Below are 17,560 nucleotides of genomic sequence, written 5' to 3' on the forward strand. Positions count from 1 at the left end.
GAAGTTCCTGGAATAACTCTTATGAAAACTACACGAAATGATGTATACGAGTTACTGGATTTATATTTTTAATGTCAATTAATGTACTGAAAATAAATTATTTGCAAACAAAATATTTTTAGCTTAAAAGTAATATTAAATAAATATTCACAGCATACTTTCGGACACCTTTATAAGTGATTTCAAAACCCTAATCATTAGTTTATAGGTTTATTTATATTTTATCCTTTTAAAATATTTTTCCCAGTGGACTTATGTGTTCCTTTCATTTGGTGGTCGATGAGAGGGGCCCGTGCCCCAATCAGTTGATTTGCGCCGCTGACCAGAGCAACGCATCGCGATTTGATGTCGCCGACCACACAGAAACTGCAACTACGCCGCTACTCCGTGGGCAGTTGCAAGAGCGACCGTTGCCTTTGGCAGCGACTGTTCACTATCCACGGTCCGCCCTCCCCAAGGAGGGGGTTGCGATACCCAAATCGCCCGTCCCGCCGAGCGGCAATCCGTCCGCGGTCCGTCATTTCATTTGGCCAATTTATGGCACGTTCCGCCGCCCGCCGCCGCAACAAAGAATTTGGAGCGAGTTGGCGCAGCGCATGACCATAAAGCGGCGGCAGTCGGCGGCAAGCGGCAAGAATGCCGCTGCTGTCCAAAACGGCGGTCAGACTCGCTCAGAAATTATTGCATTCACTGACGTTGCACTGTGGAATACAGGGAAAACTTAGAAACACATCTAAAAATTGCTAGTCGAAATTGTTTATACAATGAAAAACAATTATTTGCATAATTTAGCAGAAATCTCTAAATATATTTATTTGCCTTATTATTACAAATAAGGGAACATTCCCGCCTCAGCGAAATGCTTTTTTTGTGTCACCAACTATTTGACAGAGGAGCAGCTTCAATATCTCATAGCTTAAAAAATAATCGTAACTAAATTGTGGATTATCAAAAGCTGATTAAATATTAGATAAAAATTGCATTTAAAAATTTAAAAATGATTTGCAAGCTGAAAAAATGAGACTATGTGTTTAAGTTCCCAATAAATTGTAAACATCTCTGTTATTTCTACATCACAGGTCTTTCAAATTAATTTAAGATTCAATACGCAGTTGTATCAAAACTAATACCCATCTGACCATAAAGTAACAAGTTCGAGTACTGACTATGGGCAGTTGAAAAGAAAGCTAGCTGCCGGTCCCACTGTGCGTTGCAGTTGCAGCTGCCGCCGCCTGTGCCCGGCGCATGTCAACATGGGTTTCATAAATGGCAGCGGACAGCGTTTTGTCAACGCGTTATGTTCTGGCTGGTTGTTGCTGCTTTTCTGTTTTGGCCGCTGATTTTGCCGCTTATGCCTTTATGTGTCGCCCCGGTATTCAGTTCAATTTTTTGCCCATTTTTTCGGTGTTGCTTTTTTGCGCTCCTTCTGCTTATTTATTTAATCTCGGTTTTTGTTTTATTGCACCGCATTTGGCAACTGGTTATGAAGTCTCATTTTCGTATTTCTCTTAATTAAAAACTGCACTAATTTTTAATTAGGTTTTTTCAGGCCTTGTTCGATGCAGCACGAACTCGGTTCGTACGGTCGTGCTTCGAGCTTTGGGCAGCTCGCTCGATTTGTGCACTAACTTATTAATTAATAATTTATTCGGCTTGATTGCCGGTCGATTTATGTAACACGCATTCTGTAGCGGGATGGATTTCGAGTGGAATCAATTAAATCGGGGCGGTTGGGATATGTACAAGCGAATGAATCCTCGGAAGTGAAAAACAAATTGATATTTAATGAAAAAGTTTACTCTATTAATAATTATCGAAATAAATATTCATTACTATTTAGCAATCCCAATAGTATTTCCGTGAGATTTTAATATACTGTTCTGCCTTTAATAGCTGCTGGAACCAACATGAAGCCAACTTCGGGATCATTAATTTTGTTCAGTTTTTCGTTGGCGAGATTTATTAACTCGAAACTTGAGATGTATGCATAAGTCGAAACATTGTTCTATTGTACTTGTACCTTCTGAAGGCAGGAGGGGCAAAAAATTAATGGGCCAGCGATGAAGCACAACGCTTATAACGATTTCGACCCCAATTTATCAAGCGATTTTCCAGCGAGAAAGTGAAAAGTCGCCAGACATCCCCCAAAGGTTCGACGGAAAATGCTAAACAAAATGAAAAATAAAGTTTTCGGCGTGTGTATACGTATATAAAGCACGAGCAATCAAACAATGATGATGCGCAAGAATTCACATTTTCAAAATGGATGGATGGCGCGGCCTCGAATGAATTATATGGAAATGTATCCTGCGGAGGCGAAAGAGGCTGGCGGTGGAGTGCGGCTTGTCAAAAAGTTTCTGACTTGGGAACTTGGGGCATGTTTGTTATCATTATCATTAGCCCGCCGTGGGGGTCGTGAATTTTTCAGCGTACTCCAAAGGGGGCGGGAAGGACACGGAAAAGGAGGCGTTGCCACCCATCGCAGACGGTCATGAATTATGGGTGTCAGTTTTTCTTAAGGTGGCTGGTAGGACTTTGGGGGAGGCGCAGGGGGGGAGGCACTTTCATTAGCTTTAATTTGCCGGAAATATTTTCCAGCCCATTCTGAGGGACTCCCCACTTCCCGGCTAATCTTCCGGCATTTCTTTTATTTTTTCATTTTTTTTAAGCCCGACTCGACCCTTGGGGTCGGCGGTTCTGCTTTGCTGTTTCCTCTTGGACGCCCCTGGAGCGGTTTTTAATTCGGTTTACAGATTATTAGCTGCTCATAGCTTAATGCAAATTCGATTAAGGAATTTCAGATAGGTGTTGCCGAGTGCCCTCCAGCCAGGGCTTGGGGCTTCTTTGCCCTCTGCATTCTAATTATTGGGGCCTCGTTTTTATGTGTTTCTGAGTGACACTTTTTGGTTTATGTAATTTAATTTTAATTTTCGGTACGGCAACGACATTTTAATGCTCCCCCGTTCACCTACGTGTGATTTACGGAAAGCGATAGTCGCCGTCATATTTTCTTTCATGATAAAACTAAACCCTTCTCCACTACATGGTCCACACTTGGAAAAATAATTTGAGTTTAATCAGTTAAACGTTAATTCTAACTTTTCTTTTTACTGATTAACTCCACAAGAGATATAAAATCAATAAACCAGAAAGATTTCTTCACAAATGGACAAAAAAATCAGCATGAAAATATAATCATACTTAAGTAGCACCTGGTTTTTGGAACACATTTTTTCATCAAAGTTGATCTGTATACTGAGTTTTTCTGAGTGTGTTAACCATCTCGGCCACATTTGTGGCACGCGTGTGCTGAACTGTGATTCCTGGAACAACAAGTCCAACTGTCGTCGAACGTGTTCAGCTGGGGAGTGGGAATGGGAGTGGATTGGGTACGGGAATGGGAATGGGATCGAGCCCCGCTTATGACATGTTCATTGGGTTCGCTCCATATATGCCAGAGCCTCTCCAACTCCGTTTACGCGCTTGTGCGACATAAAATTTTCATAATTTTATCGTTTTTCTTGTAAACGCAACACTCACGCGTTTTCCGAGCGCACGTTCCTGGCGGCACTTGACTATGAGAAATAACAATAAAATGTTGCCCCTGGTTTATGACTTGAATGCATGAATATACAACGCCCCCTAAACCCACCCACTCAGCCCCGAAACCCAAAAGGCGGTTGAACTGTGATAAGAACACAGGCAAGTTGAAATCGGTAGAGCCTTAGATATTTATTATGCACATGAATAATATTACCAAGCATATCATATTCAATGAGCACTCAAAGTAAGCAAAAGGTTTGAATTTATGCGCAAAACTACGTTGTGGTTTGGCCAAGATAGGCTAATGAAGGTGGCTTGAAAAGCATAAAGTTTAATTGGGTTTTCAGAGTACCTTGGTTTTAATTAAATGTACTCTGTCAGAATGTTGCGGGGAATCGGAAACTCTGTTTACACATAAATTTATTTACCTTTTCATGTCTTAAAGAACTCAGCAAGGCAAAGCTTTTTGCTTTAATCAAATTTTTATGATTAAAACAGTTGCTTTCTGCTCGTAAACAAATCACTGTAAGTTAGGGGTTGAAAACCAAATCAATTAATTGCCGTAGGAAGCGGATATGCGCGTGAAAGGTTTTAACGCGTTCCATAAACCAATTCCGTTTTTCAAAATGTATAATTAGAAGTGGTCTTTTAGAGTTTAACCTTTTTTTAATAAGTAATAGAGTTTTCAGGTAAAAATATTTGTTTGATTACAATAAAGTATTTAAACATTACATATATTTATGTAAAATGCGTATCTTCATTATTTTACCCGAACAATAACTTATTTTAAGGCATGTTCATAAAATTAAAATTTCTGAAACATTTCTCGAAAAACACACAAATGCTGAAGGGAGGCTGAAAAGTGCCCCAGGCCTTTGTTGTTAACACACTTGCCGGGGTGACTGCGTCCATGAATCACTTTTTAAGTGAGTGTCGCACACGTTGCCCGTCCCCATTCCCATTTGTGATTCCCCTGCTGCGGCTAAGGGATGGTGTCAAAGGGACAAGTGCCAGCAAGGACAAGCCGTTATGAAAATTCAATTTTGTGTCGAATTTATTAAAAGCAGCTTAAAAATGCTAAGCGCATTGAAAAGTAGACATTTGGGAATTCCGCCAAGTGCAGATTTGAGTGAGTTCATCCAGCGTCCTTGGGGGCGGTTTCCATTCCTGTCCGTAATGTTTTGGCCGCAGGCTGGCCCCGCCCTGCCCTAATGGAATAATTCCAGACCTTAAGTTAATCAAATAAGAGTTCGATCTGAGCGGTCCGAGAACACAGCTCATATGACAGATATCCCAGATGGCCTGGACGGGCACTGGGATCGCAAATACATTTTAATGAGGAACATTACGGAAACTCAATTAACTTAGCCATTTTCCCTCTGCTTCATCTTGGAATATTTTTATTTCTGTCTGTATGTTTTAAAATGCTTTAATAACAAAAAAAAATTGTCCTTGACTGTTAGAAAAATCTTCCTTTTTACAATATCGGTTGGGTTTCAAAATACAATTTTGAAAACACTTATTAAATATCGCAAGTATTATCATCAAGTTATTTTAATGCCAAAATAGCTAAGAGCCTTAAATTGTCAATCACAACCTCTGTTTATCTCAAGCCCTTCCAAAAGCATCTCCAAAAAGCCATCTTTTCACATCTCATCTAATCTCCCTCAGCGGATCCCTTTCCTCACCGTACTTAATCCTGAACTTTGCTCACTTTTTACACGTTTTAATGCGCACTCACATATTTTCCCATTTTATGTAAATCCTCCAGCCCAAAAGGCAAACTGCCCCCGGGCACAGACCGACCACGCCCACACCCACACCCACACCCGTAGCCCTTAAACGTCCGGAAGGCAAGGCCAACCCCCGGTTATCCGGAACACTTTGCTGATTATTAAAAGCATACTTCTGGGCGGCGACGAGATGATGAGGACAAGTGCATAATTTTCCAATTGCTTTGTTTTATGTGCGACTTACGGGGTGTCCGTACGCCCGTGCGGCCTCCCGTCATCCGGATCCGCAGTCCCTTTATTGCCGTACAATGTAAACAACAACATCGCCACAAGAGATCTCGAAAGCGTTTCAAAATTTCATTATTTTAATTTAATATGCAAAAGGGGGAAGCCTTGTCGTTGGTCCGCTCGGGGGTGAGCTGTAGCTGAAGCTGTCCTTTTGACATATTTTCATTTTCATTTCTCGCTTACCATAATTTCCCTTTTCATTGTGGAGACTTTAGAGCCCACTCCGGAAGGTGTGGATGGAAGTGCGCAGCTTCGAACGCAGCCAGCAGGTTGACTTCCGCACCACCCATCAGAACCAGTGGTGGTGGATTCACGTTCCGGGCTTCAACCCCTGCGCTTATGATTATGATATTATTTCGAAATTATCCGCTTAGTTTCACGGAGTGGAAGCGGGCCATATGTGCGGCCGTTGTGCCGGAAAATGGAATCATCTCACTGTTAATAATGATGACATATGATTTCCATTGTCAAATTTGTTAAGTGAATTGGGCGCTTTGTCATCTTTTTACAGAGTCAAGTCAGTTATGGGTGTTATCTCGGCGCGGGTAACCGGTTGCGTTAAATTTGTTGGCACATCATTAGTCAGGGCGATGTCAAGGAAGGTGCCTGAACACGAAAACGACAAGGATTCTGTCTGTCGCCGCATCTGTTTTGATATTTCCGTACCTTCCTCTCGAAGGGGTGGAAGGGTTAGCTATGGAACATCCCACGGACCATTGACAATGTTTGGGTTACACAAAGTGGGCGGCCAAGGGAGCAGATTGTGATTAACGATTGCGAGTATAAAGCCTGCCATTAGCGAAAACTTAGTAATAATAGTTGGCAATCGGGGCTCGGTCAGTGTCCGAAGGAACAGCACTTAGATTTCAGCCCAAAACTATGCCTTAGTTTATATAAAACAAATAACGCAAGGTGGTATTGTATGACATACTTTGCGTCTACGAAGAAAATGACAATACGATGGTTATAAAAGAAAAGAACCTTCCAATCAATCACTGAAATTACCGTTTAGTCCGATACATACCATTCTTAACGATATTATTATTAAGAAAGAAGTCAAAGTGTGATAGCAATAGATTAATAATGCACAACATGAGTATTTATAAAAAAATCTCTTTTTATACAACATAGGTTTTTAATTGCCTTTATATCACACATTCTTAAAAATACAAATGGAAATTGATTAAACTATAGTGACCAATCCATTTTTTCTAAATTATACCAACCCTTCTAGAGCCCTTCGTCACTTTACAATCCCCAGTAAGAAATGTCCGCTACCTATTCTGGTAAAGTAAAACGAAACCCCTAGTCTCCAGCTGGCCGTAACTTTTCATTTAAATTCATAAAACTTTAGTTGGTTATTGGGTATAGATCACGTTCGGACCATCAATCACATGACTGGCGGGACACGAGCGAAATTTTTAATGGCCGCCAATCAAAGTCGGTCGAAAATTACGCCAGAAAGTGACACAAAATCTCCGCCGCGGGTGGCGCGTCCTTCCACATCCCCGCAATCCTGTCTGTTGGCAACTTCCACCTGCTGCGCGGCAAATTGTTCTTTCGCCTTATTGAAAAACGCAAAGTCTCTGGGGTGAGAGCTGAAGGGATTACGTCGCCTCACAGGGGGTGCAGAGTTATTCGAGGCAAATTAATAAATGGACTGAGCAGCAAGAACTTTGCATGGGTGGGCGAAAGGGGGCTCCAAGAGGTGAGGCGGTGACGGCAACCGCTTGACAATGGACATTTACAAATTTCGTGTGATTTGTTCCCGACTTCGCCACTTCCGTGTTGTCTTGCCGGGGCTCTGGATCCCGCTCCTTGGCTGCTCGGTCGGTGGGATTATAAAAATAAAAACTGCCTTTTGCCATATGCCATTTAAATGATAAAGGGATTTCGTCCTCCTCCCCAAAAAAAAACACTACCACTCACCGAGGCTAAGGCTGACCGCCCCCAAATGGACACGCACACGTGGTCAATTGCGTTTGGGTCAACCCTTTCGCACCAGCGCCATCATTCTGCTGTCCAGCCTTTCCTCCAGCTCCAGTCTGTCCCCCAATCTTTGGCTTCGAGGGCACAGAGAAAAAACTGTAACTGTTAAGTGAATATTTCTTTGCAATAAAAACTTAGCTCCATGCCCCCATTTTTAAAGAAAATTTCTGTCTTTTAAGATAAAGAATATCGTGTCCGCCGTCTTCAGGATAAGGGTAAGGTCAAATAAACCGAAAGTTTTCAAAGAGTAACTTATAAACTTATTTGAAGCGAACCATGAAAGGAATACTAATGCAATTTGTTTTTCAGTGTCGGCCCCAGGCTCGAAGTGTCAGCACATTTTTCAAAGGCGCATATAAAATGGCAGTCATACATTATGGCCATATCTGCCTGGGCCAGTCCGGAGGCAGACCAACCGTTGTCAGAGGATCGGGGAAATGGTCAGTGGGAAATGGGGTCGGAATGGGACTCGTGCTGGCGCACGGGTAACCCCTGTTTTCTATGTGTGTAGGGCCTCGGTACAGATTATGCATTAAGCGCTTATTTAGCATTTTTCTTACATAATGTCGCTTCCACTTTGCAATGTTCAGGGCCCATCCCCAATGACCAGCTCGCATGGCATGTTGTGGGACAGGAAGGTACGTATGTAGATAGAATGGGTTTTCATGTATACCCGAATGTGTAGCCATAAAAAGTGGTAAATGCTATGTGACTTCTAATCTGTTTATGCTTATGTTACCGTAGTACATTAACCTCTGGAGGGGTAATGGGGTGGCTGACGATGTATCTTAATCGTTCCTTCTCACCAGCATTGGATTTTGCCAACTAAAATGTAAGTATTAAACTAAACAGGAAGGATTTAATTAGTCCAAATAAATAAATAAAGTTATTTTAAATTAACTTTAGTTTGGAACTATAACTACATTGTATGGATTAATATTGTCACTATTTTTTAGTATTTGTATACTTTTTCAGTTCTGCCTGCCCTGCAATAAAGATTCAGACTTGATTTGAAATGTAATTTTCTCATTCAATTGGGCGCCATGCAAATGTATTCGCAGGCGCAGAGAACGCAGAAGGAATAATTGCTTTTTTGCTAATTAATTTGTTATTTTGACTTGCTCCTCATCTGCCCTCTGGCAAAGACCTGCTTTTCTCCGGCTGTCTGACAGGCTCATTTCTTTTTTCCAGCCCGGTCCGGGCTTATTTCGCTATTAGCAAGGAGCTCTTGTAGCCAAAACGGATAATTAAATAAGGGGATCGCAGTTGAGGGAATGTTGGGGCAAATGATGCGCCGATTTAATGAAAATTGCATTTTAATTTCATAAGCAAGGACTTCAGAAAATCGCCCCAATTAATTGCCACCCCAAGGCAGGAACCTTCATAATTTCCGCAGCCAGGCTAAATGACCGTTGCGGCTTAAAATAATTGCCCAATCGGCTTTAAGTGGACACACGAGCATTTCATAGTTGGGTCGCCGACCATCCACCCACCTAAAAAAAGGAAACTCAGCCGGAGGGAAAAAATGGTTGCTTGAAAGTGTCCGTTTTTTATGCAACTTCCTTTCTTTTTTTGCCTTTGGTTAGCTGTCGCTCACGTAGGCAGTGTCCATGTAATTAAATTAAAATGGAAAATTTACTCGTACTGCGGATTAAATTAATTTTCATTTGCATTTGCATAAGTTTGTCCCCAGTGCTCCTTCCATTCATTCCTCTTCTGGCTTTGCCTTGGCCCTCGTCCATTCATTAATTCCTTCATTATGCCATTTATTGCTGAGTTTTCTAGAAATGTGCCTTAGTTTTTATTTTCGGGCACATTTTATTGCCACAACTCGGATATTGCGACTAGTAGCTTGACGGGTTTTTGCCAAACATTGGGGAATAAATAAAAATTTGTGAAAAAAGAAACAGTGAATGAAATAAATCAAATAATTAAAAGTCTTATATTTTGGGATAGTTTTAATAGTACATTTTTTTATAAGGATAGTCCGTATATTATATCCACAGATCGTTATGAAAAGACTCAAATACTCTTCATCGTAGATTTTTTCGATAGACAACAAGTGCTAAGGGCCTGCTTCGCGGTCTTCAAAATATGATGTCATAATAGTTCCGGAAATATTGTTTGCTTGAGATACTTAATTTTTTTGCTCAATTTTCAAAGAATTTCATTTTTCTTTCAAAATATATTTACCTCTCTACATCCACCATATACTCAGGAAACTTGTTATGTGGGAATTCCTCAATGTTAAATGTTGTAAGAATTCAATGCTGCGTGATTCGTTTAGTTATCCATGCAATTTTTGAAGATATTTAATATTAATTAGTTCCAGTGCCTCATAATAATCATGAGATACGCGGACTATTTAATTTTTTAAAATGATTGGTCAGTTTAGATAGCACCTTAAAAATGACTTTAGGATTTCTTTACAATAGGTTATTATAAGATCCTCTAACCTTTCAGGGTCTGATCTGGGTATATCTCAAAATTTCTCATTTATCAACAATAAAAACCAATACTTTTTGGAAAAATGTTAATTTTATTGTTGGGTAATAGTGTTTTAAGTGGTGAGGGCTGTACAACTTTAAGAAATCCTGAATATTTTTCGTGCAAGGTTTGATTAGAAGTAATTTCAAGGGTTTCAAGGTGTCCTTTAGCTAGGTCTACAAATTTATCGATGTCTTGGGTGTCGAGAAGGTCACACTGCACGCTTTTCAAAGATTTTATCCGAGCCAATTCAGCAGCTTCTAATGAATCGATCGCCCCATGTAGGAGTCGAAAATATTTGAGAGATGGAACTTCTTGGGACGCTAGAGCGGCAAAAAATGTCTTTAGTGAACCATTTGGTCGTTTTCTGATAATGGTTAAATCCTCAAGTGCATGAAGATTGTGCAGAAGATGTAAGCTTTCGGTGTCGGAAAATTCACAAAATAATTTTTTCAAGGACCTACAATTAGAGAGTGCTGCTATTTCCTGTACTCCAAGCGACGGATAAATCAAGGGGAAGCACTCCCCGTCACCAATCAATTCTGAAAACAAATTATCTTGGCATATTATCAAACTCTCAACCTGAACCAAGTCCAGCATTTTTAAAAATTTTACAAGAGTACCGCGCTTATGATTGCCGTTTATTTCAACGCACTTTAGTTTTGGCAAAGTGAGCAACGTTCTATAATCCGAAGCATCATTATTATGCAGTTCAATGAGCAGTCGCCCCTTTAGATCATATTTCATTTTACTGTCATTTAAAGATATTTTAATCTCGCACTGGGATTCCTCTAAAATGCTACACATTTGCTGCGAAATACTTTTAAAATTATGATTCGAAAGTATCTTTAATTTTTTCAGGTCAACCATTTTTGAAATAGGCTCAATACTTCTGGGGTCTTTAAATCCGCATCTTAAATAATTTAAACAAGTAATCTGAGATAAAGCCGAGGTTTCCTCATAGTTTAAATCAGCATCCTCTATACATAATTCGCTGAGCTTGAATTCTTTTCTGGCCAGCGCTATAAAAAATAGCTTTAAGGTACCCGTTTCGTGCTCTCCAAGAATCGTCAACATTTTAAGACGTTGCATTTTTGCCAATGGGACGTATTCTGAGGCGTCACAGTCAACCTTCATCTTAAATTCAAAGTTAGTCACCTGCTTACAATATTGAGCAATATCGGCCAACCGTCCATCCTTCATTTCGCTATTCAAAACTCTTAGATCTCTCAAGTTGTTTTTATTACAGAGCCCTCTACATAACTCTTCGACATTCACTGTCCCATTTAATACGAGTTTTTCGAGGTTTTCAAATCCGGAAAGGTCGTCGATGGTGTACCCTATATAAGTGAAATATATGTATATAGTTAAATGATAGATTGAAAGCAAAATAGATATGAAATAATTTCTTTAATTACTTTTTATAAAAACCAAAATATTTGGTTCAGTTTGGTTTCAGCACACCTATTGCGCAACGCAGCGGTACCTAGCGCATCCTTGCGTCACCTAGCGAAACTAAGCCTATATACAAATTTGTTTACTTAGTAAAAGGGTATACTAGATTCGTTAAAAAGTATGTAGCAGGCTGAAGAAAGCGTTTTCGATCCCATAAAGTATATATATTCTTAATGAGGATCACTAGCCGAGTCGATCTAGCCACATGAACGCTGAGATCTCGGAAACTATAAAGCCTAGAATAGTCAGACTTGACATGCAGATCTCTGGGCAAGTTTTTTTCAGCAGGGTGACACGGCCGGCCACAGTTTTCATGCTAAGAAATTGTTTTTTCTAAAACGTATTCGTCCTATATTATTATTATTAATTGACCTAAAAAGTTTGCCACGCCCACTCTAACGCCCATCTGTCTGCCGCCTACATTACCATATATTAAAATAGCGGGAATACAATTTAGCATTGCTGCATATATATCTCCATTTGTATACTCTTGCAAATGGTTAATTGATTTCAGCCAGAAGTTTGCAACGCAGTGAAGGAAACGTTTCCGACCCCATAATGTATATATATTCTTGATCAGCGTCGCTAGATGAGTCGATCTAGCCATATCCGTCTGTACGTCCATCTGTCCGTCTGTATGTCCGCTTCTAGGCAAACTAGTCTTTCAGTTTGAAGCTATCGTGCTGAAACTTTCCCAAAAGTCTTCTTTCTACTGTACTATATAAGACGGAACCAGCCGGATCGGACAACTATATCTTACAGCTCCCATAGGAACTATCGGGGAAAAAATTAAAACAAAATTATATCTTCGGTGTTTTTTAACATATAACCTTCTAAGCTTGAAAATAACATATTTTATTTAGTTCTGAATATCGAATTAAATTGATCAAAGTCAGACGACTATATCATATAGCTGTCATAGGAACGATAGGAAAATTGGTCGGAAAATAATATATAACAAATTATTGCTTTGGTGCTTTTTGACAAATAACCTTCTTATCTTGGAAATAACATTTTTAATTAGTTCTGCATTTCGAATTAAATTTCATCAAAATCGGACGACTATATCATATAGCTGTCATAGGAACAATCGGGAAATTCGTGGGAAAATAATATGAAAAAATTATTTACTAAAGTTGATTATTTCTTATAACTGCAAGGGTATACAAACTTCTGCTTGCCGAAGTGAACTTCCTTTCCGGTTTTTACTCTTTTAAGCTGAGATAGTCGACGCACTCGAATATAGACACAGAAAAAAAAGAACAACATTTTAGTTCACGCATGACCTACAAATTTTAGAATGGACTAAAAGTTCATTTTTATGTCATACACTGCCTAAAAAAACATTTTACATAAAAACATTTGACAGCTAAAAACTTGGACTTAACCAATAAAATTTGTTTTATTATGTGTTACTATTTTAAGAAAAATTCATAAAGCCATATTTTACTACATTTAATATTTAAGGCCATATATGCCCTAAAACGGGATACTTTTTGAAAAAATATTTTGATTTACTAGTTTTGGCAGCCAATTACCCAAAATCGATGCTAAAAATTCCAACATTTTGAGAAAAAAATTATCACATTTTAGGCCTTGGTGACCTAAAATTGTAGGTCATGAATTTCTAAATTTTAAGTCGTACATGGACTTAGCTCTAGGTCAAGGCCAATTTTACCTAAATTCTAGACCATTTTTGGGCATATTAGGTAACGCTTATAATTTTGGCTTACCAGAAATATTTATTTCTAAAAATTGTAAACTGTTTTTTCTCTGCAGCGCCTTCATCACGGATGCAAATACCTCTATGTGCTCACTGTGAAAATTTTCGGGGTTGTATATCAATTCTACACTGATCACGTTGTCGTTCTCTTCAATGGCAAGGCATACGGATTGCCAATATATGTTCTTCGCCTTCGCAGAGAAGCCCTTAACAGTTGTGTATAGCTTAGAAAAGTCGATAGCTAGTTCATTTCCAGAGCTTAAAAAAAGTGTGAAAAAACTTTTGTAACTGCGTAAACTTTCCTCGTCCCAATCATAAAACATTTTCCGAAACGGTTTGCAGCAAACGACAAAATTTATTAAGTCGACATATTTTAATTCTTCTGGTGCATTTGTTTTTTCGCAGTTCTTTTTAATTTGCTTGAATATCTCATAGTAGCAAAAGTGGTTTAAGTCCAAAATCGTTTTGGGACCCATTGTTTTATGTATTTTTAAATGTTTAAATTCCATTGGTGCATTTGTTTTCTCATAGTTATTGTTAAACTGATTGAATAAATCATAATAGTAAACTACGTTTACATCGAAAATCTTTTCGGGACACATTGTTTTATGCATCTTTTAATTGAGTATCTCCCATATATGCACCTTTAATATTTTGATTGTTTGCTTTTTAACGGCACAATTTTTCTTGGTTTCCTAGTCATAACCGAAATGTAAGTAAGACTAAACACGATAAATATAAAATAAGCTATTATATTTCGATATTTTGCACACTGCACTCTGAAAATCATCGTCGCATTATCAGATTATTAAATGAACAGGTTTCTTTTTATTATCCATTCGTTAAAATTAAAAAGCGACTGCTTGAATACATTTTTCATATAATGGATTCATTTCTACACCCAGAAAAAACAACTCTTTCGGGCTTTATCAAGTATTTTTGGTGCCAAAAATAATCGGTCTACAATAAAGTAGGAATTGTTGTATGTATTCATATTTTTACGGAGAATTTTTTAGTGAAAAAATATACCTATATACCTATAACAGAAAGTGGCTGACATCTTTTGAACATTTTCCACCAAATTTTGATGGTTAAATTCCGCCTGAGTTAAATACTACAGCTTTTGTTGTATTCCAAAATTTTGTGTACTTTTTAATATTTTTGGGTTAGGTGACGAACTATTAATTTAATACTTAGATTTGAGTTGGGTTTTCAATATATGCTAGTAAGAGCCATAATATTGGAAACTTAGTAAATGATATCAATATATAAATAATATAAAAATTTGAATTTTACTTACCTGCCTTATATTCAGAACAAACCGTTGGGAGTTATTAGAGTTAATAAAGATTTAAATCCCAAATGTGCTTAAGAACGGACGATCTTTAATACTAAGCATGAAATTTATCTTAAATCAAGACGGTTTATACTTGATTTAAGCACGTTGTTTTCCCCTGAGTGTAGCATCCTCAAGTCCCCACATACACACATTAAATGTTCATTATAAATTCTAGAAAACTCGCCATAAAAATGGGATCACCCTAAAATAAAAAATTAAATTCCTATTTAAAGAAATGCCAGAACGATATATACAAAGAATTGACATAGAATGTGTACATTTATATGCAGAGAATATATTTTTTTTAAATGAGGATGAAAAACAACGTAATATATGAGCAATGATGCGAGTGCGAAAAGAAAAATTTCCTTTAATTTCGGAAAATACCCTTTAACATAACTTCGCTTAAAATCATAAGAATTTATTTAAAAGTGTTCTTTACCAGCTATAGAGTCCAGAAGCATTTAAAAAAAAAAACTTTTGTCTTAAAAACTTTGGATGCCAAGTGCGCCCTTTTTTGTTCTTTTATGGAAAACTGCCATTTTTTTGTAATGAATCAAACATCATATTTAAATAATTTTAAACTCTATAGTTGGTAAGGAACACTAAAGAAAATAAAAAACAAGAAACGAAGTTAATTTCGACAAGCCGAAGTTTGTATACCCATGCAGTAATAAGAAACAATCAACTTTAGTAACACCATGTGCAATTTTTAAGGATAAAATTATTTCATCCTTTTTTTAGACCATTTTTTTAGACATCTATATGTTAGAGTAGTCCGATTTTTATTAAAAAGAATTCGAAATTCATAAAAATATAAAAAAATATATTCCCAATATTATAAGACAATATGTCAAAAATCCCCAAAGCTTTATATTATTTTCATATTATCATTTTATTTTTCCATCAATTTTCCGATCGTTCCTATGCCAGCTATATGATATAGTCGTCCGATTTTGATAAAATTTAATTCGAAATTCAAAATCAATTAAAAAATGTTATTTCCAAGCGTAGGAGGTTGTAAGTTAAAAGACACCAAAGATATACTTTTTTTCCCGAAAGTTCCTATAGAAGCTATAAGATATAGTTGTCCGATCCGGCTGGTTTCGACTTATATACTACCTGCAATAGAAAGAAGACTTTTGGGACTAGCTTTAAAACTGAGAGACTAGTTTGCGTAGAAACGGACTGACAGACGGACATGGCTAGATCGACTCCTCTAGTGAAGCTGATCAAGAATATATATACTTTATGGGATCGGAAACGTCTCCTTCACTGCGTCGCAAACTTCTGACTGAAATCATCATAGCCTCTGCAAGAGTATAATAAAAAATAATTCATTTTATTTCATACAAAACCTTGAAAAAAGTTTGTATGAAAATCTGACCATCGGAAAAGGGGTGGCATGCTTCGCAGAATTTACTCATATCTATTCTTGATCTGCATCACTAGCCGAATCGATGTCTGTCGTGTGTCCGTGTGTGGATGCCATGATCGAAAACTTTAAGGGCTAGAGGCTTGAGATTTTAGATTTAGATTCTTTACCTTCGTAAGCTGTGCAAGTTGAACACCTACCAAAACTTTGGATTCTATAGTTTAAGTGCCAGACAAAAAGGGTTAATTATATGTAATAAAACGCCGCCAATCAACAACTAAAATCATAAATTCAAACGCTAATATCCCGGAAACTATCAAAGATAAGGAATTACCTCTTTGTATTTAGATTTCTTAGCTTTGTTCGAAGCACAAGTTTGTTACGCAGACATGCCACGCCCACTCCGACGCCAAAACCCGCTAAAAATTAAAATTTTGAAATACTTTCAGCACAAAAAGCACATTCTATGATATCGGGAACCGCCCCTGTCATCCCCACTTCAGTTGGTAACTCGGCAAGCTGAGTTTATGATGTCCTGGTTAGACGGGCATACATAAACATTCCTTTCACTATTTATTATGTGTACATTGTACTGCACAATGTTCAAATTCCAAATTAAAATCCTTCAACGAAAATTATTACATTTCATTTAAACCGAGCGAGCAACTTAGGGCACATCATAATTAATCCCATGCCAACCCAGACCAAAAGTGACAAAGGGATGCCGTTAAAAGTGGATGTGTGTGAGCGGGTGGATGTCATATAAATTCCATAACACTATGTAATTAAATTTGAGTCAAACTAAAGCACGTAAAGCTTCCCATAATTGAGCGGCATCATATGAAAGTGAGGCAGATGGAAGCACTGGGAAAATAAAGGAATTTTATTCTTTCGCGCAGACAATTTTAAATAGCAAAGAAAACCTTTTTAGATGAAAAGTACTTGTGCCTTAAATTAGATAATATTTTACATTTTTACATACGTGGAAAATAATAAATAAAATAATCTTTGAACTCGGTGATACTTAAAAAGAAACCAATATATTTTTTAGATAGAATAAAGCATTTTTTTATTTCCGTGTTTGTATATATGAGTACTGGAGCAGTAGAGCCAGCTGTAACTTGTTTGGTATATGAAGTCATAAACCAAGTTTGCAATTAAGCCGGTCGACTGACAGGGTCTAACCACTCCCTGTACTCCTTTTTCCAGAAGAATTCACTTTTTTTCAGTTAAGCTTATTTTTACAATTTTATTGTTTATAATTTACGAGGCAGTCAGCGTGGGGGAAATTCCCTCAAGTCAAAGTCGCGGACACGACATGGCGGCCAAGTGGCAACCTTTGTCCACTGACAGCACTGACCCTCCGTTGACCCCCTGTTGACCCTTCAGATTCAGACCACGGGCGGCAGCTCATTACAAAATGTTGGCGTCGGCTGTCAGCTACACATGAAAATTGCACAACTTTTGCCTTATTACGGACGAAATGTACAGCGAATCAGGAGCGGTACAAGGACCGGCCAGGCCCACGAAATCCCTTCTTCCATTTTTTCACATTTTTTACCAGTTTCCTCATTTTATTTTAATTTTGTGCCTTGCCCTCTCACTTTTCCTTTGGTTCCCCTGCCTCG

General features: G+C 38.1%; 1 protein-coding gene across 9 annotated transcripts; it reads right to left on the minus strand.

Moving 5' to 3' along the window:
- Nucleotides 1-589: 589 nt before the first annotated feature.
- Nucleotides 590-13,927, minus strand: LOC108033521 (uncharacterized). 9 transcript variants are annotated; one of them, XR_007763479.1, is made up of 3 exons: nucleotides 13,229-13,923; nucleotides 9,747-11,380; nucleotides 590-701 (listed from the first exon to the last, which is right to left on the minus strand). XR_007763479.1 is itself a non-coding variant. In XM_050885218.1 (3 exons), the coding sequence occupies exons 2-3, from the start codon at nucleotides 13,281-13,283 to the stop codon at nucleotides 10,053-10,055; spliced, it is 1,383 nt and encodes a 460-aa protein (XP_050741175.1). In that variant the 5' UTR covers nucleotides 13,284-13,476; nucleotides 13,863-13,916; the 3' UTR covers nucleotides 9,510-10,052. The 9 variants fall into 9 exon arrangements, 5 of the variants coding, with proteins under 5 accessions (XP_050741175.1, XP_050741176.1, XP_016963353.1 ...); XR_007763481.1 differs by having other exon boundaries at nucleotides 607-701; nucleotides 11,199-11,380; XR_007763482.1 differs by having other exon boundaries at nucleotides 617-701; nucleotides 11,207-11,380.
- Nucleotides 13,928-17,560: the final 3,633 nt, after the last annotated feature.

The sequence above is a fragment of the Drosophila biarmipes genome, chromosome 2L (assembly GCF_025231255.1).
Source record: "Drosophila biarmipes strain raj3 chromosome 2L, RU_DBia_V1.1, whole genome shotgun sequence".
Classification (NCBI taxonomy): Eukaryota; Metazoa; Arthropoda; class Insecta; order Diptera; family Drosophilidae; genus Drosophila; species Drosophila biarmipes.

Excerpts from the sequence above, each read along its gene's own strand:
- LOC108033521 (XM_044094331.2), bottom strand. The coding sequence starts at position 13,832 with ATGCATAAAACAATGTGTCCCGAAAAGATTTTCGATGTAAACGTAGTT. Across the intron at positions 11,381-13,228 it reads TTTAGAAATAAATATTTCTG|GGTACACCATCGACGACCTT; the intron begins GTAAGCCAAAAT and ends TCACTTATATAG.